Source organism: Salmo trutta, unplaced genomic scaffold, assembly GCF_901001165.1.
Source record: "Salmo trutta unplaced genomic scaffold, fSalTru1.1, whole genome shotgun sequence".
Lineage (NCBI taxonomy): Eukaryota > Metazoa > Chordata > Actinopteri > Salmoniformes > Salmonidae > Salmo > Salmo trutta.
In genome coordinates this window covers 28034-49646 of record NW_021823191.1, presented here as the reverse complement: position 1 = coordinate 49646, position 21613 = coordinate 28034, and the positions used below count along the sequence as shown (strand labels likewise).

At 46.1% G+C, this 21613-nt stretch overlaps 1 protein-coding gene across 1 annotated transcript; it reads left to right on the top strand.

The window, feature by feature from the left end:
• Positions 1 to 16814: 16814 nt before the first annotated feature.
• Positions 16815 to 21006, top strand: LOC115189540 (aryl-hydrocarbon-interacting protein-like 1). Its single transcript, XM_029748149.1, has 4 exons — positions 16815 to 17087; positions 19686 to 19862; positions 20151 to 20292; positions 20489 to 21006. Exons 1-4 carry the CDS (start codon positions 16989 to 16991, stop codon positions 20686 to 20688), a joined length of 618 nt encoding a protein of 205 aa, XP_029604009.1. The 5' UTR covers positions 16815 to 16988; the 3' UTR covers positions 20689 to 21006.
• The last annotated feature ends 607 nt before the right edge of the window (positions 21007 to 21613 follow it).

Sequence of the window (21613 nt, the reverse complement as noted above, 5' to 3'; positions counted from 1 at the left end):
CTACAACACCTGCTAGTGAGGGTAACCTAAGGTTGCTATCTACAACACCTGTTAGTGAGGGTAACCTAAGGTTTCTATCTACAACACCTGTTAGTGAGGGTAACCTAAGGTTGCTGTGTACAACACCTGTTAGTGAGGGTAACCTAAGGTTTCTATCTACAACACCAGCTAGTGAGGGTAACGTAAGGTTGCTATCTACAGCACCTGTTAGTGAGGGTAACCTAAGGTTTCTATCTACAACACCTGTTAGTGAGGGTAACCTAAGGTTGCTATCTACAACACCTGTTAGTGAGGGTAACCTAAGGTTGCTATCTACAGCACCTGTTAGTGAGGGTAACCTAAGGTTGCTATCTACAACACCTGTTAGTGAGGGTAACCTAAGGTTTCTATCTACAACACCTGTTAGTGAGGGTAACCTAAGGTTTCTATCTACAACACCTGTTAGTGAGGGTAACCGAAGGTTGCTATCTACAACACCTGTTAGTGAGGGTAACGTAAGGTTGCTATCTACAGCGCCTGTTAGTGAGGGTAACCAAAGGTTGCTATCTACAACACCTGTTAGTGAGGGTAACCTACGGTTGCTATCTACAACACCTGTTAGTGAGGGTAACCTACGGTTGCTATCTACAACACCTGTTAGTGAGGGTAACCTAAGGTTGCTATCTACAACACCTGTTAGTGAGGGGAACCTAAGGTTGCTATCTACAACACCTGTTAGTGAGGGTAACCTACGGTTGCTATCTACAACACCAGCTAGTGAGGGTAACCTAAGGTTGCTATCTACAACACCTGTTAGTGAGGGTAACCTAAGGTTGCTATCTACAACACCTGTTAGTGAGGGTAACCTAAGGTTGCTATCTACAACACCTGTTAGTGAGGGTAACATAAGGTTGTTATCTACAACACCAGCTAGTGAGGGTAACCTAAGGTTGCTATCTACAACACCTGTTAGTGAGGGTAACCTAAGGTTGCTATCTACAACACCTGCTAGTGAGGGTAACCTAAGGTTGCTATCTACAACACCTGTTAGTGAGGGTAACCTAAGGTTGCTATCTACAACACCAGCTAGTGAGGGTAACCTAAGGTTGCTATCTACAGCACCTGTTAGTGAGGGTAACCTAAGGTTGCTATCTACAACATAAGTTAGTGAGGGGAACCTAAGGTTGCTATCTACAACACCTGTTAGTGAGGGTAACCTAAGGTTGCTATCTACAACACCTGTTAGTGAGGGTAACCTAAGGTTGCTATCTACAACACCTGCTAGTGAGGGTAACCTAAGGTTGCTATCTACAACACCTGTTAGTGAGGGTAACCTAAGGTTGCTATCTACAACACCTGTTAGTGAGGGTAACCTAAGGTTGCTATCTACAACACCTACTAGTGAGGGTAACCTAAGGTTGCTATCTACAACACCTGTTAGTGAGGGTAACCTAAGGTTTCTATCTACAACACCTGTTAGTGAGGGTAACCTAAGGTTGCTATCTACAACACCAGCTAGTGAGGGTAACCTAAGGTTGCTATCTACAGCACCTGTTAGTGAGGGTAACCTAAGGTTGCTATCTACAACACCTGTTAGTGAGGGTAACGTAAGGTTGCTATCTACAACACCTGTTAGTGAGGGTAACCTAAGGTTGCTATCTACAACACCTGTTAGTGAGGGTAACCTAAGGTTGCTATCTACAACACCTGCTATTGAGGGTAACATAAGGTTGCTGTGTACAACACCTGTTAGTGAGGGTAACCTAGGGTTTCTATCTACAACACCTGTTAGTGAGGGTAACCTAAGGTTGCTATCTACAACACCTGTTAGTGAGGGTAACCTAAGGTTGCTATCTACAACACCTGTTAGTGAGGGTAACCTAAGGTTGCTATCTACAACACCTGTTAGTGAGGGTAACCTAAGGTTGCTATCTACAACACCTGTTAGCAACCTTAGGTTACCCTCACTAACAGGTGTTGTAGATAGCAACCTTAGGTTACCCTCACTATCTACAACACCTGTTAGTGAGGGTAACCTAAGGTTGCTATCTACAACACCTTTTAGCAACCTTAGGTTACCCTCACTAACAGGTGTTGTAGATAGCAACCTTAGGTTACCCTCACTATCTACAACACCTGTTAGTGAGGGTAACCTAAGGTTGCTATCTACAACACCTACTAGTGAGGGTAACCTAAGGTTGCTATCTACAACACCTGTTAGTGAGGGTAACCTAAGGTTGCTATCTACAACACCTGTTAGTGAGGGTAACCTAAGGTTTCTATCTACAACACCTGTTAGTGAGGGTAACCTAAGGTTTCTATCTACAACACCTGTTAGTGAGGGTAACCTAAGGTTGCTATCTACAACACCAGCTAGTGAGGGTAACCTAAGGTTGCTATCTACAGCACCTGTTAGTGAGGGTAACCTAAGGTTGCTATCTACAACACCTGTTAGTGAGGGTAACCTAAGGTTGCTATCTACAACACCTGTTAGTGAGGGTAACCTAAGGTTGCTATCTACAACACCTGCTAGTGAGGGTAACCTAAGGTTGCTATCTACAACACCTGTTAGTGAGGGTAACCTAAGGTTGCTATCTACAACACCTGCTATTGAGGGTAACATAAGGTTGCTGTGTACAACACCTGTTAGTGAGGGTAACCTAGGGTTTCTATCTACAACACCTGTTAGTGAGGGTAACCTAAGGTTGCTATCTACAACACCTGTTAGTGAGGGTAACCTAAGGTTGCTATCTACAACACCTGTTAGTGAGGGTAACCTAAGGTTGCTATCTACAACACCTGTTAGTGAGGGTAACCTAAGGTTGCTATCTACAACACCTACTAGTGAGGGTAACCTAAGGTTGCTATCTACAACACCTGTTAGTGAGGGTAACCTAAGGTTGCTATCTACAACACCTGTTAGTGAGGGTAACCTAAGGTTGCTATCTACAACACCTGCTAGTGAGGGTAACCTAAGGTTGCTATCTACAACACCTGTTAGTGAGGGTAACCTAAGGTTGCTATCTACAACACCTGTTAGTGAGGGTAACCTAAGGTTGCTATCTACAACACCTGCTAGTGTGTCACGGTTGTCTTCGTCCTCTGACGATATAACGAAATCGTCATCGGAAAATGTGGACCAATACGCAGCAGGTTCGTGAATGCTCATCTTGATTTTTATTCACTACAAAAATGAACATACAAAAATAACAAAATACGAAAACGAACAACTAACAGTCTGTCAAAGCATAGTGCTTTACACAGAACAATCACCCACAAAACACAAACACACCCTCATTTATGAGACTCTCAATCAAAGGCAGATAGACAACACCTGCCTTCAACTGAGAGCCCCAATCAACCAAACATAGAAACACACACACTAGATTCCACATAGAACTACCTAGACATAAACCAAAACCCGGACATACTAAATCAAACACCCTTTACACAAACACACCACCCCGAACCACATAAAACAAATACCCTCTGTCACGCCCTGACCAAACTACAAAACAATTAACCTTATATACTGGCCAGGACGTGACATAGTGAGGGTAACCTAAGGTTGCTATCTACAACACCTGCTAGTGAGGGTAACCTAAGGTTGCTATCTACAACACCTGTTAGTGAGGGTAACCTAAGGTTGCTATCTACAACACCTGTTAGTGAGGGTAACCTAAGGTTGCTATCTACAACACCTGTTAGTGAGGGTAACCTAAGGTTGCTATCTACAACACCTGTTAGTGAGGGTAACCTAAGGTTTCTATCTACAACACCTGTTAGTGAGGGTAACCTAAGGTTGCTATCTACAACACCTGTTAGTGAGGGTAACCTAAGGTTGCTATCTACAACACCTACTAGTGAGGGTAACCTAAGGTTGCCATCTACAACACCTGCTAGTGAGGGTAACCTAAGGTTGCTATCTACAACACCTACTAGTGAGGGTAACCTAAGGTTGCCATCTACAACACCTGTTAGTGAGGGTAACCTAAGGTTGCTATCTACAACACCTGTTAGTGAGGGTAACCTAAGGTTTCTATCTACAACACCTGTTAGTGAGGGTAACCTAAGGTTGCTATCTACAACACCTGTTAGTGAGGGTAACCTAAGGTTGCTATCTACAACACCTGCTAGTGAGGGTAACCTAAGGTTGCTATCTACAACACCTGTTAGTGAGGGTAACCTAAGGTGCTATCTACAACACCTGCTAGTGAGGGTAACCTAAGGTTGCTATCTACAACACCTGTTAGTGAGGGTAACCTAAGGTTGCTATCTACAACACCTGTTAGTGAGGGGAACCTAAGGTTGCTATCTACAACACCTGTTAGTGAGGGTAACCTACGGTTGCTATCTACAACACCAGCTAGTGAGGGTAACCTAAGGTTGCTATCTACAACACCTGTTAGTGAGGGTAACCTAAGGTTGCTATCTACAACACCTGTTAGTGAGGGTAACATAAGGTTGTTATCTACAACACCTGTTAGTGAGGGTAACCTAAGGTTGCTATCTACAACACCAGCTAGTGAGGGTAACCTAAGGTTGCTATCTACAACACCTGTTAGTGAGGGGAACCTAAGGTTGCTATCTACAACACCTGTTAGTGAGGGTAACCTACGGTTGCTATCTACAACACCAGCTAGTGAGGGTAACCTAAGGTTGCTATCTACAACACCTGTTAGTGAGGGTAACCTAAGGTTGCTATCTACAACACCTGTTAGTGAGGGTAACATAAGGTTGTTATCTACAACACCTGTTAGTGAGGGTAACCTAAGGTTGCTATCTACAACACCAGCTAGTGAGGGTAACCTAAGGTTGCTATCTACAACACCTGTTAGTGAGGGTAACCTAAGGTTGCTATCTACAACACCTGTTAGTGAGGGTAACCTAAGGTTGCTATCTACAACACCTGCTAGTGAGGGTAACCTAAGGTTGCTATCTACAACACCTGTTAGTGAGGGTAACCTAAGGTTGCTATCTACAACACCTGCTAGTGAGGGTAACCTAAGGTTGCTATCTACAACACCTGTTAGTGAGGGTAACCTAAGGTTGCTATCTACAACACCAGCTAGTGAGGGTAACCTAAGGTTGCTATCTACAGCACCTGTTAGTGAGGGTAACCTAAGGTTGCTATCTACAACATAAGTTAGTGAGGGGAACCTAAGGTTGCTATCTACAACACCTGCTAGTGAGGGTAACCTAAGGTTGCTATCTACAACACCTGCTAGTGAGGGTAACCTAAGGTTGCTATCTACAACACCTGTTAGTGAGGGTAACCTAAGGTTGCTATCTACAACACCTGCTAGTGAGGGTAACCTAAGGTTGCTATCTACAACACCTGTTAGTGAGGGTAACCTAAGGTTGCTATCTACAACACCTGTTAGTGAGGGTAACCTAAGGTTGCTATCTACAACACCTGTTAGTGAGGGTAACCTAAGGTTGCTATCTACAACACCTACTAGTGAGGGTAACCTAAGGTTGCTATCTACAACACCTGTTAGTGAGGGTAACCTAAGGTTTCTATCTACAACACCTGTTAGTGAGGGTAACCTAAGGTTGCTATCTACAACACCAGCTAGTGAGGGTAACCTAAGGTTGCTATCTACAGCACCTGTTAGTGAGGGTAACCTAAGGTTGCTATCTACAACACCTGTTAGTGAGGGTAACCTAAGGTTTCTATCTACAACACCTGTTAGTGAGGGTAACCTAAGGTTGCTATCTACAACACCTGTTAGTGAGGGTAACCTAAGGTTGCTATCTACAACACCTACTAGTGAGGGTAACCTAAGGTTGCCATCTACAACACCTGCTAGTGAGGGTAACCTAAGGTTGCTATCTACAACACCTACTAGTGAGGGTAACCTAAGGTTGCCATCTACAACACCTGTTAGTGAGGGTAACCTAAGGTTGCTATCTACAACACCTGTTAGTGAGGGTAACCTAAGGTTTCTATCTACAACACCTGTTAGTGAGGGTAACCTAAGGTTGCTATCTACAACACCTGTTAGTGAGGGTAACCTAAGGTTGCTATCTACAACACCTGTTAGTGAGGGTAACCTAAGGTTGCTATCTACAACACCTGTTAGTGAGGGTAACCTAAGGTTGCTATCTACAACACCTGTTAGTGAGGGTAACCTAAGGTTTCTATCTACAACACCTGTTAGTGAGGGTAACCTAAGGTTGCTATCTACAACACCTGTTAGTGAGGGTAACCTAAGGTTGCTATCTACAACACCTGCTAGTGAGGGTAACCTAAGGTTGCTATCTACAACACCTGTTAGTGAGGGTAACCTAAGGTTGCTATCTACAACACCTGCTAGTGAGGGTAACCTAAGGTTGCTATCTACAACACCTGTTAGTGAGGGTAACCTAAGGTTGCTATCTACAACACCTGTTAGTGAGGGTAACCTAAGGTTGCTATCTACAACACCTGTTAGTGAGGGGAACCTAAGGTTGCTATCTACAACACCTGTTAGTGAGGGTAACCTACGGTTGCTATCTACAACACCAGCTAGTGAGGGTAACCTAAGGTTGCTATCTACAACACCTGTTAGTGAGGGTAACCTAAGGTTGCTATCTACAACACCTGTTAGTGAGGGTAACATAAGGTTGTTATCTACAACACCTGTTAGTGAGGGTAACCTAAGGTTGCTATCTACAACACCAGCTAGTGAGGGTAACCTAAGGTTGCTATCTACAACACCTGTTAGTGAGGGGAACCTAAGGTTGCTATCTACAACACCTGTTAGTGAGGTTAACCTACTGTTGCTATCTACAACACCAGCTAGTGAGGGTAACCTAAGGTTGCTATCTACAACACCTGTTAGTGAGGGTAACCTAAGGTTGCTATCTACAACACCTGTTAGTGAGGGTAACATAAGGTTGTTATCTACAACACCTGTTAGTGAGGGTAACCTAAGGTTGCTATCTACAACACCAGCTAGTGAGGGTAACCTAAGGTTGCTATCTACAACACCTGTTAGTGAGGGTAACCTAAGGTTGCTATCTACAACACCTGTTAGTGAGGGTAACCTAAGGTTGCTATCTACAACACCTGCTAGTGAGGGTAACCTAAGGTTGCTATCTACAACACCTGTTAGTGAGGGTAACCTAAGGTTGCTATCTACAACACCTGCTAGTGAGGGTAACCTAAGGTTGCTATCTACAACACCTGTTAGTGAGGGTAACCTAAGGTTGCTATCTACAACACCAGCTAGTGAGGGTAACCTAAGGTTGCTATCTACAGCACCTGTTAGTGAGGGTAACCTAAGGTTGCTATCTACAACATAAGTTAGTGAGGGGAACCTAAGGTTGCTATCTACAACACCTGCTAGTGAGGGTAACCTAAGGTTGCTATCTACAACACCTGCTAGTGAGGGTAACCTAAGGTTGCTATCTACAACACCTGTTAGTGAGGGTAACCTAAGGTTGCTATCTACAACACCTGCTAGTGAGGGTAACCTAAGGTTGCTATCTACAACACCTGTTAGTGAGGGTAACCTAAGGTTGCTATCTACAACACCTGTTAGTGAGGGTAACCTAAGGTTGCTATCTACAACACCTGTTAGTGAGGGTAACCTAAGGTTGCTATCTACAACACCTACTAGTGAGGGTAACCTAAGGTTGCTATCTACAACACCTGTTAGTGAGGGTAACCTAAGGTTGCTATCTACAACACCTGTTAGTGAGGGTAACCTAAGGTTGCTATCTACAACACCAGCTAGTGAGGGTAACCTAAGGTTGCTATCTACAGCACCTGTTAGTGAGGGTAACCTAAGGTTGCTATCTACAACACCTGTTAGTGAGGGTAACCTAAGGTTTCTATCTACAACACCTGTTAGTGAGGGTAACCTAAGGTTGCTATCTACAACACCTGTTAGTGAGGGTAACCTAAGGTTGCTATCTACAACACCTACTAGTGAGGGTAACCTAAGGTTGCCATCTACAACACCTGCTAGTGAGGGTAACCTAAGGTTGCTATCTACAACACCTGTTAGTGAGGGTAACCTAAGGTTTCTATCTACAACACCTGTTAGTGAGGGTAACCTAAGGTTGCTATCTACAACACCTGTTAGTGAGGGTAACCTAAGGTTGCTATCTACAACACCTGTTAGTGAGGGTAACCTAAGGTTGCTATCTACAACACCTGTTAGTGAGGGTAACCTAAGGTTGCTATCTACAACACCTGTTAGTGAGGGTAACCTAAGGTTTCTATCTACAACACCTGTTAGTGAGGGTAACCTAAGGTTGCTATCTACAACACCTGTTAGTGAGGGTAACCTAAGGTTGCTATCTACAACACCTGCTAGTGAGGGTAACCTAAGGTTGCTATCTACAACACCTGTTAGTGAGGGTAACCTAAGGTTGCTATCTACAACACCTGCTAGTGAGGGTAACCTAAGGTTGCTATCTACAACACCTGTTAGTGAGGGTAACCTAAGGTTGCTATCTACAACACCTGTTAGTGAGGGTAACCTAAGGTTGCTATCTACAACACCTGTTAGTGAGGGGAACCTAAGGTTGCTATCTACAACACCTGTTAGTGAGGGTAACCTACGGTTGCTATCTACAACACCAGCTAGTGAGGGTAACCTAAGGTTGCTATCTACAGCACCTGTTAGTGAGGGTAACCTAAGGTTGCTATCTACAGCACCTGTTAGTGAGGGTAACCTAAGGTTGCTATCTACAACACCAGCTAGTGAGGGTAACCTAAGGTTGCTATCTACAACACCTGTTAGTGAGGGTAACCTAAGGTTGCTATCTACAACACCTGTTAGTGAGGGTAACCTAAGGTTGCTATCTACAACACCTGCTAGTGAGGGTAACCTAAGGTTGCTATCTACAACACCTACTAGTGAGGGTAACCTAAGGTTGCTATCTACAACACCTGTTAGCAACCTTAGGTTACCCTCACTAACAGGTGTTGTAGATAGCAACCTTAGGTTACCCTCACTAGTAGGTGTTGTAGATAGCAACCTTAGGTTACCCTCACTATCTACAACACCTGCTAGTGAGGGTAACCTAAGGTTGCTATCTACAACACCTGTTAGTGAGGGTAACCTAAGGTTGCTATCTACAACACCAGCTAGTGAGGGTAACCTAAGGTTGCTATCTACAGCACCTGTTAGTGAGGGTAACCTAAGGTTGCTATCTACAACATAAGTTAGTGAGGGGAACCTAAGGTTGCTATCTACAACACCTGCTAGTGAGGGTAACCTAAGGTTGCTATCTACAACACCTGTTAGTGAGGGTAACCTAAGGTTGCTATCTACAACACCAGCTAGTGAGGGTAACCTAAGGTTGCTATCTACAGCACCTGTTAGTGAGGGTAACCTAAGGTTGCTATCTACAACACCTGTTAGTGAGGGTAACGTAAGGTTGCTATCTACAACACCTGTTAGTGAGGGTAACCTAAGGTTGCTATCTACAACACCTGTTAGTGAGGGTAACCTAAGGTTGCTATCTACAACACCTGCTAGTGAGGGTAACCTAAGGTTTCTATCTACAACACCTGTTAGTGAGGGTAACATAAGGTTGCTGTGTACAACACCTGTTAGTGAGGGTAACCTAGGGTTTCTATCTACAACACCTGTTAGTGAGGGTAACCTAAGGTTGCTATCTACAACACCTGTTAGTGAGGGTAACCTAAGGTTGCTATCTACAACACCTGTTAGTGAGAGCAACCTTAGGTTACCCTCACTAACAGGTGTTGTAGATAGCAACCTTAGGTTACCCTCACTATCTACAACACCTGTTAGCAACCTTAGGTTACCCTCACTAACAGGTGTTGTAGATAGCAACCTTAGGTTACCCTCACTATCTACAACACCTGTTAGTGAGGGTAACCTAAGGTTGCTATCTACAACACCTACTAGTGAGGGTAACCTAAGGTTGCTATCTACAACACCTGTTAGTGAGGGTAACCTAAGGTTGCTATCTACAACACCTACTAGTGAGGGTAACCTAAGGTTGCTATCTACAACACCTGTTAGTGAGGGTAACCTAAGGTTGCTATCTACAACACCTGTTAGTGAGGGTAACCTAAGGTTGCTATCTACAACACCTGTTAGTGAGGGTAACCTAAGGTTGCTATCTACAACACCTGTTAGTGAGGGTAACCTAAGGTTTCTATCTACAACACCTGTTAGTGAGGGTAACCTAAGGTTGCTATCTACAACACCTGTTAGTGAGGGTAACCTAAGGTTGCTATCTACAACACCTGCTAGTGTGTCACGGTTGTCTTCGTCCTCTGACGATATAACGAAATCGTCATCGGAAAATGTGGACCAATACGCAGCAGGTTCGTGAATGCTCATCTTGATTTTTATTCACTACAAAAATGAACATACAAAAATAACAAAATACGAAAACGAACAACTAACAGTCTGTCAAAGCATAGTGCTTTACACAGAACAATCACCCACAAAACACAAACACAAACACACCCTCATTTATGAGACTCTCAATCAAAGGCAGATAGACAACACCTGCCTTCAACTGAGAGCCCCAATCAACCAAACATAGAAACACACACACTAGATTCCACATAGAACTACCTAGACATAAACCAAAACCCGGACATACTAAATCAAACACCCTTTACACAAACACACCACCCCGAACCACATAAAACAAATACCCTCTGTCACGCCCTGACCAAACTACAAAACAATTAACCTTATATACTGGCCAGGACGTGACAGTACCCCCCCCTTAAAGGTGCTACCCCAGAAGCACCTTAACACAAAAAAATATAAATACCCCCAAACAATACCCAAAAGAAAAATTCCCCCTTTCTAAAGGGAGGGAAGGGAGGGTGGCTGCCGTCAACGACGGCACTGTGCTACACCCCCCCTCCCCAACCCACCTATATTGGAGGCGGCTCCGGCTCAGGCCGTTCCAGGCTGTCTGGGCAGTCTGGCAGCTCGGGACGGTCAGGGCAGTCTGGCAACTCGGGACGGTCAGGGCAGTCTGGCAACTCGGGACGGTCAGGGCAGTCTGGCAACTCGGGACGGTCAGGGCAGTCTGGCAACTCGGGACGGTCAGGGCAGTCTGGCAACTCGGGACGGTCAGGGCAGTCTGGCAACTCGGGACGGTCAGGGCAGTCTGGCAACTCGGGACGGTCAGGGCAGTCTGGCCACTCCGGCAGGTCAGGGCAGTCTGGCCACTCCGGCAGGTCAGGGCAGTCTGGCCACTCCGGCAGGTCAGGGCAGTCTGGCCACTCCGGCAGGTCAGGGCAGTCTGGCCACTCCGGCAGGTCAGGGCAGTCTGGCCACTCCGGCAGGTCAGGGCAGTCTGGCCACTCCGGCAGGTCAGCGCAGTCTGGCCACTCCGGCAGGTCAGCGCAGTCTGGCCACTCCGGCAGGTCAGCGCAGTCTGGCCACTCCGGCAGGTCAGCGCAGTCTGGCCACTCCGGCAGTTCAGCGCAGTCTGGCCACTCCGGCAGTTCAGCGCAGTCTGGCCACTCCGGCAGTTCAGCGCAGTCTGGCCACTCCGGCAGTTCAGCGCAGTCTGGCCACTCCGGCAGTTCAGCGCAGTCTGGCCACTCCGGCAGTTCAGCGCAGTCTGGCCACTCCGGCAGTTCAGCGCAGTCTGGCCACTCCGGCAGTTCAGCGCAGTCTGGCCACTCCGGCAGTTCAGCGCAGTCTGGCCACTCCGGCAGTTCAGCGCAGTCTGGCCACTCCGGCGACTGTTGACTGGCGGGCAGCTCCGACGACTGTTGACTGGCGGGCAGCTCCGACGACTGTTGACTGGCGGGCAGCTCCGACGACTGTTGACTGGCGGGCAGCTCCGACGACTGTTGACTGGCGGGCAGCTCCGACGACTGTTGACTGGCGGGCAGCTCCGACGACTGTTGACTGGCGGGCAGCTCCGACGACTGTAGACTGACGAGGCTGGGTTTACGCACTTGCCGTTTAGTGCGGGGAGCGGGAACAGGACGAGTCCGACTGGGTGGACGCACTTCCGGGTCCGCACGAGAGACAGGAGCTGGAAACCCAGGGCTATGGAGGCGCACAGCCGGTCTAGATCTTACCTCCTGCACAACCCGCCTTGGCTCGATGGAACTAGTAGCCCTGCACGAGCGGAGTGCTCGTACAGGGCAGACTGGGCTGTGCAGGGGCTTGATGGTAGCCGTGCGTAGAGCGGGAGTTGGGTAGCCTGGTCCTCGGAGGCGTACCGGCGACCAGATGCGCTGCGCAGGCATCCTCCTACCAGGCTGGATGCCCGCTCTAGCACGGCACCTGCGAGGGGCTGGAATAACTCGCACCGGACTGTGCGTGCGTATGGGTGAGATATTGCGCTTCTCAGCGAAACATGGCGCTCCCCACCTCATACGCTCCTCCATATAACCACGGGTAGCTGGCTTCCGGCTCTTCCTTCGCCTAGCCAAACTACCCGTGTGCCCCCCCAAAAAATTTCTTGGGGGTGCCTCTCGTGCTTCACCTTCAGCGCGTCTCTGGCCTCGTACCATCGCCTCTCCGCCTTGGCTGCTTCTATTTCCCACTGCGGGCGGCGATACTCCCCAGCCTGATGCCAAGGTCCGGCCCCGTTCAGAACTTCCTCCCAAGTCCACTTCTCCCGCCAGTCCAACTCGAACGCCGTCTGCTCCTTCCTCTGCTGCTTGGTCCTTTTGAGGTGGGTGATTCTGTCACGGTTGTCTTCGTCCTCTGACGATATAACGAAATCGTCATCGGAAAATGTGGACCAATACGCAGCAGGTTCGTGAATGCTCATCTTGATTTTTATTCACTACAAAAATGAACATACAAAAATAACAAAATACGAAAACGAACAACTAACAGTCTGTCAAAGCATAGTGCTTTACACAGAACAATCACCCACAAAACACAAACACACCCTCATTTATGAGACTCTCAATCAAAGGCAGATAGACAACACCTGCCTTCAACTGAGAGCCCCAATCAACCAAACATAGAAACACACACACTAGATTCCACATAGAACTACCTAGACATAAACCAAAACCCGGACATACTAAATCAAACACCCTTTACACAAACACACCACCCCGAACCACATAAAACAAATACCCTCTGTCACGCCCTGACCAAACTACAAAACAATTAACCTTATATACTGGCCAGGACGTGACATAGTGAGGGTAACCTAAGGTTGCTATCTACAACACCTGCTAGTGAGGGTAACCTAAGGTTGCTGTGTACAACACCTGTTAGTGAGGGTAACCTAAGGTTGCTATCTACAACAACTGTTAGTGAGGGTAACCTAAGGTTGCTATCTACAACACCTGTTAGTGAGGGTAACCTAAGGTTGCTATCTACAACACCTGTTAGTGAGGGTAACCTAAGGTTTCTATCTACAACACCTGTTAGTGAGGGTAACCTAAGGTTGCTATCTACAACACCTGTTAGTGAGGGTAACTTAAGGTTGCTATCTACAACACCTACTAGTGAGGGTAACCTAAGGTTGCCATCTACAACACCTGCTAGTGAGGGTAACCTAAGGTTGCTATCTACAACACCTGTTAGTGAGGGTAACCTAAGGTTTCTATCTACAACACCTGTTAGTGAGGGTAACCTAAGGTTGCTATCTACAACACCTGTTAGTGAGGGTAACCTAAGGTTGCTATCTACAACACCTGCTAGTGAGGGTAACCTAAGGTTGCTATCTACAACACCTGTTAGTGAGGGTAACCTAAGGTTACTATCTACAACACCTGCTAGTGAGGGTAACCTAAGGTTGCTATCTACAACACCTGTTAGTGAGGGTAACCTAAGGTTGCTATCTACAACACCTGTTAGTGAGGGGAACCTAAGGTTACTATCTACAACACCTGTTAGTGAGGGTAACCTAAGGTTGCTATCTACAACACCTGCTAGTGAGGGTAACCTAAGGTTGCTATCTACAACACCTGTTAGTGAGGGTAACCTAAGGTTGCTATCTACAACACCTGTTAGTGAGGGTAACCTAAGGTTGCTATCTACAACACCTGCTAGTGAGGGTAACCTAAGGTTGCTATCTACAACACCTGTTAGTGAGGGTAACCTAAGGTTGCTATCTACAACACCTGTTAGTGAGGGTAACCTAAGGTTGCTATCTACAACACCTGCTAGTGAGGGTAACCTAAGGTTGCTATCTACAACACCTGTTAGTGAGGGTAACGTAAGGTTGCTATCTACAACACCTGTTAGTGAGGGTAACCTAAGGTTGCTATCTACAACACCTGTTAGTGAGGGGAACCTAAGGTTGCTATCTACAACACCTGTTAGTGAGGGTAACCTAAGGTTGCTATCTACAACACCTGTTAGTGAGGGTAACCTACGGTTGCTATCTACAACACCTGTTAGTGAGGGTAACCTACGGTTCCTATCTACAACACCTGTTAGTGAGGGTAACCTAAGGTTGCTATCTACAACACCTGTTAGTGAGGGTAACCTACGGTTGCTATCTACAACACCTGTTAGTGAGGGGAACCTAAGGTTGCTATCTACAACACCTGTTAGTGAGGGTAACGTAAGGTTGCTATCTACAACACCTGTTAGTGAGGGTAACCTAAGGTTGCTATCTACAACACCTGTTAGTGAGGGTAACCTAAGGTTGCTATCTACAGCACCTGTTAGTGAGGGTAACCTAAGGTTGCTATCTACAACACCTGTTAGTGAGGGTAACCTAAGGTTGCTATCTACAACACCTGTTAGTGAGGGTAACCTAAGGTTTCTATCTACAACACCTGTTAGTGAGGGTAACCTAAGGTTGCTATCTACAACACCTGTTAGTGAGGGTAACCTAAGGTTGCTATCTACAACACCTGTTAGTGAGGGTAACCTAAGGTTGCTATCTACAACACCTGTTAGTGAGGGTAACCTAAGGTTGCTATCTACAACACCTGTTAGTGAGGGTAACCTAAGGTTGCTATCTACAACACCTGTTAGTGAGGGTAACCTAAGGTTGCTATCTACAACACCTGTTAGTGAGGGTAACCTAAGGTTGCTATCTACAACACATGTTAGTGAGGGTAACCTAAGGTTGCTCTCTACAACACCTGTTAGTGAGGGTAACCTAAGGTTGCTATCTACAACACCTGTTAGTGAGGGTAACCTAAGGTTTCTATCTACAACACCTGCTAGTGAGGGTAACCTAAGGTTGCTATCTACAACACCTGCTAGTGAGGGTAACCTAAGGTTGCTATCTACAACACCTGTTAGTGAGGGTAACCTAAGGTTTCTATCTACAACACCTGTTAGTGAGGGTAACCTAAGGTTGCTATCTACAACACCTGTTAGTGAGGGTAACCTAAGGTTGCTATCTACAACACCAGCTAGTGAGGGTAACCTAAGGTTGCTATCTACAACACCTGTTAGTGAGGGTAACCTAAGGTTTCTATCTACAACACCTGTTAGTGAGGGTAACCTAAGGTTGCTATCTACAACACCTGTTAGTGAGGGTAACCTAAGGTTGCTATCTACAACACCTGTTAGTGAGGGTAACCTAAGGTTGCTATCTACAACACCTGTTAGTGAGGGTAACCTAAGGTTGCTATCTACAACACCTACTAGTGAGGGTAACCTAAGGTTGCTATCTACAACACCTGTTAGTGAGGGTAACCTAAGGTTGCTATCTACAACACCAGCTAGTGATGGTGTTGTGTGTGAGTTCTATTTTAATCTTTGGGTGACTTCTTTTCCCCCCAGTTATTTGTGTCTGCTAGAGTCTGGCTGTGTTTGTATAACATATATTGTGTGCTTAATTCCGTGTGTGTGTGTGTGTGTATATGTGTGTGTATATGTGTGTGTATATGTGTGTGTGTGTGTGTGTGTGTGTGTGTGCATTTGAGTGCGTATGTGCATGTGTATGTTGGTGGAGGAGACAAACAGAAGAGCTTAGAGAGTGTAATTAATCCCCAGCAGCTTCACCTTTCCCTAATCGCCTGTGATTACTGCTGACCATGAAGACAACCTGGGACGGGCTTTAAACCAGCTGGGGCTCAGCCATTCATTCATTATCTAGTAACTACAACCTGGGTGCTTTATACAGTAGGCTACATTCTGTCTATACAGTAGGCTACATTGTGTGACCCTACTAGCAAAGATTTTTATAAGTAAACCAAGATATACCACAGCCTGTCATTTCAAACGCGAACAAATGAGTCATAGTCGGCAGAACAAGGAAGAAGGTGGGCAGAGCCAAGCATGAGCTAGTGAGATCCTATTGGCGCGTTCTAGCGAACATTTGCATATTTCCGTTAGGGAACGCCTACTCTGTGAAGTGGGTATGTGCAATAACTCAATTTGCCTTTCCACTCCTTCTAAAAAACGCAATTTTTTAAAACTTTGGCAAAGGGTAAAGTCTACAAAACTTAGTCCACTCTGTTCGTAACGTATTTTAGTTTTGGGAACAGAATACTGTATTAAGATGAAATGTTTAATCGATGAGAAAATTTGCAGAATGTCGGCTAAAATCCATCTAGTTCCATCTTCTCCCACTGCCGGCCATTGGGTTTAGTGAGCGGAAACGCCAAGCGGATTCTTCATATTAATACATCCAGTGACATATCTGTCTCATTGCTCTATCTGTGCTACTAGTGTGGAAGGTAATATGAATTGTTTACTCATCCCAACCAGTGGAGGGCAATATTGTTATGTTGGATACATAGTTCAGTTGAGGAGAATAGACCGGGTTTCAGAAATATTTGTGTATTCACAAATACAAAAATATTTATCCAGGTTTCTTTCTGGTTTGATTGACAGACTAAGTATGAAAGACAAAGAGCAATGTCTTACTCCACCCATTCTAATCCGATCAATTCAGTGAAAAAGGGAAAACGCCTATATCAGGAAATGACTAATTCAATGACATGTCTTATATCATATAACTCTGGTTAACTTTGCTTGCCCTGTCTCTCTGTCTGTCTCTCTTTCTGTCTCTCTTTCTCTCCCCAGCACACTGGCCTCTACCCCCTGGTGGCCAAGAGCTTGCGGCGCATCGCGGAGGGCAAGGACCCTGTGGACTGGCACATCCATTCGTGTGGCATGGCCAACATGTTTGCCTACCACACCCTGGGCTATGATGACCTGGACCAGCTACAGAAGGAGCCTCAGCCTCTCTACTTTGTACTGGAACTGGTCAAGGTTAGAGGGAATGGAGACATACACAGAGACACATAAACACACACACAGATATTGCACACACGTACACATACACACACACAAATACAGAAATATTGCGCACACAAGACACACACTGATCTTGCTCATATTCTCTGTGTGCATGTGTGTGTGTGTGCGCGCGTGTCTGTGTTTTTGATTTATTATGCACGTGGGTACCAAAAGTCCTCACAAGGATAGCAAAACAATGAACATTCGGACAAGTGGGGAAATTTCACCGGTCTCCATAAGGAAAAAGCTATTTAAGGCTTAGGGGTTAGGTTAAAATCAAATAAAACATTTTTGGTCACATACACGTGATTAGCAAATGTTATTGCGGGTGTAGCGAAATGCTTGTGCTTCTAGCTCTGACAGTGCAGTAGTATCTAACAAGTAATATCTAACAAATTACACATCATATACCCAATACACACACATCTAAGTAGGAATGAATTAAGATTATATACATATGGACAAGCGATGTCAGAGCGGAATGGACTAAGATACAGTAGAATAGTATAGAAAAAAGTATATACATATGAGATGAGTAATGCCAGACATGTAAACATTATTAAAGTGACTAGTGTTCCATTCCTTAAAGTGGCCAGTGATTTCTACTCTATGTCTATAGGCAGCCGCCTCTAATATGCTAGTGATGGCTGTTTAACAGTCTGATGGCCTTGAGATAGAAGCAATTTTTTTGTCTCTCGGTCCCAGCTTTGATGCACCTGTACTGACCTTGCCTTCTGGATGATAGCGGGGTGAACAGGAAGTGGCTCGGGTGGTTGATGTCCGTGATGATCTTTTTGGCCTTCCTGTGACACCAGGTGCTGTAGGTGTCCTGGAAGGGCAGGTAGGTAGTTTGCCCCCAGTAATGCGTTGGGCAGACCGCACCACCCTCTGAAGAGCCTTGCGGTTGCGGGCGGTGCAGTTGCCGTACCAGGCGGTGATACAGCCCGACAGGATGCTTTCAATTGTGCATCTGTAAAAGTTTGTGAGGGTTTTAGGTGACAAGCCAAACTTCTTTAGCCTCCTGAGGTTGAAGAGGTTCTGTTGCGCCTTCTTCACCACACTGTCTGTGTGCGTGGTCCATTTCAGTTTGTCAGTGATATGTACGCCAAGGAACTTGAAGTATTCCACCTTCTCCATTGCGGTCCCGTCGATGTAGATAGGGGGGTGCACCCTCTGCTGTTTCCTGAAGTCCACGATCATCTCCTTAGTTTTGTTGATGTTGAGTGAGAGGTTGTTTTCAAGGCACCACACTCCCAGAGCCCTCACCTCCTCCCTATAGGCTGTCTCGTCATCGTTGGTAATCAAGCCTACTGCTGTTGTGTCATCTGCAAACTTGATGATTGTGTTGGAGGCGTGCTTGGCCATGTAGTCATGGGTGAACAGGGAGTACAGGAGGGGGCAGAGCACACACCCTTGTGGGGCCCCAGAGTTGAGGATCAGCGGAGTGGAGGTGATGTTTCCTACCTTCACCACCTGGGGGCGGCCCGGCAGGAAGTCCAGGACCCAGTTGCACAGGGCGGGGTTCAGACCCAGGGCCTCGAGCTTAATGATGAGCTTGGAGGGTACTATGGTGTTGAATGCTGAGCTATAGTCAATAAACAGCATTCTTACATAGGTATTCCTCTAGTCCAGATGGGATAGGGCAGTGTGCAGAGTTACTGCAATTGCATCATCTGTGGATCAATTGGGGCGGTAAGCAAATTGAAGTGGGTCTAGGGTGGCAGGTAAGGTAGAGGTAATATGATCCGATAGTCATTAAGTTCAGTTACCTTTGCCTTCTTGGGTACAGGAACAATGGTAGCCATCTTGAAGCATGTGGGGACAGCAGCCTGCCTATAGGGAGCGATTGAAAATGCCCGTAAACACACCAGCCAGCTGGTCTGCGCATGCTCTGAGGACGCGGCTAGGGATGCCATCTGGGCCGGCAGCCTTGCGAGGGTTAACACGTTTAAATGTTTTACTCACGTCGGCCAAGGAGAAGGAGAGCCCACAGTCCTTGGTAGCGGGCCGCGTCAGTGACACTGTGTTATCATCAAAGTGTGCGAAGAATGTGTTTAGCCTGTCCGGTAGCAAGACGTCGGTCTCGGCGACGTGGCTGGTTTTCCTTTTGTAGTCCGTGATTGTCTGTAGTCCTTGTCACATACGTCTCGTGTCTGAGCCGTTGAATTGCGACTCCATTTTATCTCTATACTGATGTTTAGCTTGTTTGATTGCCTTGCGGAGTGAATAACTACACTTTATATTCTGCCATATTACCAGTCGCCTTGCCATGGTTAACTGCAGTGGTTCGCGCTTTCAGTTTCGCGCGAATGCTACCATCTAGCCACGGTTTCTGGTTAGGGTAGGTTTTAATAGTCACAGTGGGTACCACATCTCCTATACACTTCCTGATTAACTCAGTCACCGTATTCGTGTATGCGTCTAGATTATGGGTTTATGGGTTAGGGAAAATAGGATTTTGATTAGGAATCAATTGTTTGGTCCCCACAAGGATAGTAACACAAACGTGTGTGTGCATGTGTGTATATGTGTGTGTCCGTGTCTGTCTGCCTGTGTGTTTGTGTATCCCAGGTGCAGCAGCCCAGTGAGTATGACAGGGAGTCGTGGGCTCTGAATGATGAGGAGAGACTGAAGGCTGTGCCCTTGCTCCATGGCCAGGGGAACAAGCTCTACAAACAGGGGCGCTACCAGGACGCCACCAACAAATACAAAGAGGCCATAGTCTGCATCAAGAACATACAGCACAAGGTACTGTAACAACGGATCAGGAATAGCGGTGTGGAATAATGACTTTGGCTTTAGTTTTTGGAGTTCTTGAAATATATTTAGTGAGAGAGTATAACCATATTTTAATCATGACTTCCATATACAAAGTACACCCTCAATGCTTTGTGTGTTTGAGAATTGTATGTGTGTGTGTTTGTGTGTGTGCGTGCGTGTGTGCATGCACGTGTATGTCAGTGTGTGTGCAGGTGCGTGCGTGCATATATGAGTGTATTCATCCATGGTGTGTAACTATGTATCCCCCTCCCCCAGGAGAAAGCATGGGAAGCCCCCTGGCTGAAGCTAGAGAAGATGGGGAACATGCTAACTCTCAACTACTGCCAGTGTCTGCTCCGTATGGAGGAGTACTATGAGGTCATAGAGCACACCAGTGACATCATCAATCAGCACCCAGGTACCTCAGGCACACAAAATATATTATGACACCTTACAGGAAAAGCACTTGAGACAACCACAAATAGTCAATGGACGAAGTGTGAAGAAATGTAAATTAGGGTCTAGCCCAAAGAAAAGTGATTTTTTAAACATTATCTGTGTATCTGCCTGTGTGTGCTTCTATATCTGTTTGCATATGCGTGTGTTCATCCTAGGTGAAATGAAGGCGTTCTACGTGCGAGGGAAGGCCCACATCGAGGTGTGGAACGAAGCTGAGGCGCGGGCTGACTTTGAGAGGGTTCTAGATCTGGACCCTGGCATGAAGAAGGCTGTTAAGAAGGACCTGGGTGTCCTCAACATGAGGATGGAGGAGAAGAATGAGGAGGATAAAGTCAAGTACAAGGGCATGTTCTGACATGGCCCAGGAGATATGCAGATATGGAGGGGGAGGGTCAATGTCAAAGTCAATGTTAAAGTGGACAGCACAGATGGTGCTTGTGGAGTAAGAGAGGAGAGATGGGCAAAGCAGGAGTGAGAGAGAGAGAGAGAAAGAGAAAGAGAGAGAAATTGTATCCTAGATCATTGTTACTTATTTATCTGTGTTTTTCCTGTAACATTGTTTGGTGGTCAATCCATTTGGGTAGAACATGTATCCATTATGTCTGACTTGAATGGTTGAAGCCCAACAAGTACTGCATCTAGTCATAAAAGGCAAATAAATCTTGGTGTAGATTATGTACTCATCCGATATTGAATGAATATGTTATTTTGTTCTTTCCTTTAATCCATGGCACACTACATGACCAAAAGTATGTGGACAACTGCTCCTCGAACATCTCATTCCAAGTGACTATCTCATGGGCATTAATATGGAGTTAGTCCCCCCTTTGCTGCTATAACAGCCTCCACTCTTCTGGGAAGGCTATGCACTAGATGCTGGAACATTCCTGCGGGGACTTGCTTCCATTCAGCCACAAGAGAATTAGTGAGGTTGGGCACTGATGTCGGGGATTAGGCCTGGCTCACAGTCGGCGTTCCAATTCATCCCAAAGGTGTTCGTTGGGGCTGAGGTCAGGGCTCTGTGCAGGCCAGTCAAGTTCTTTCACACCAATCTTGACAAACCATTTCTGTATGGACCTCACTTTGTGCATGGGGGCATTGTCATTTTAAATACTGAAACAGGAAAGGGCCTTCCCCAAACTGTTGCCACAAAGTTGGAAGCACAGAATCGTCTAGAATGTCATTGTATGCTGTAGCGTTAAGATTTCCCTTCACTGGAACTAAGGGGCTTAGCCTGAACCATGAAAAACAGCTCCAGACCATTATTCCTCCTCCACCAA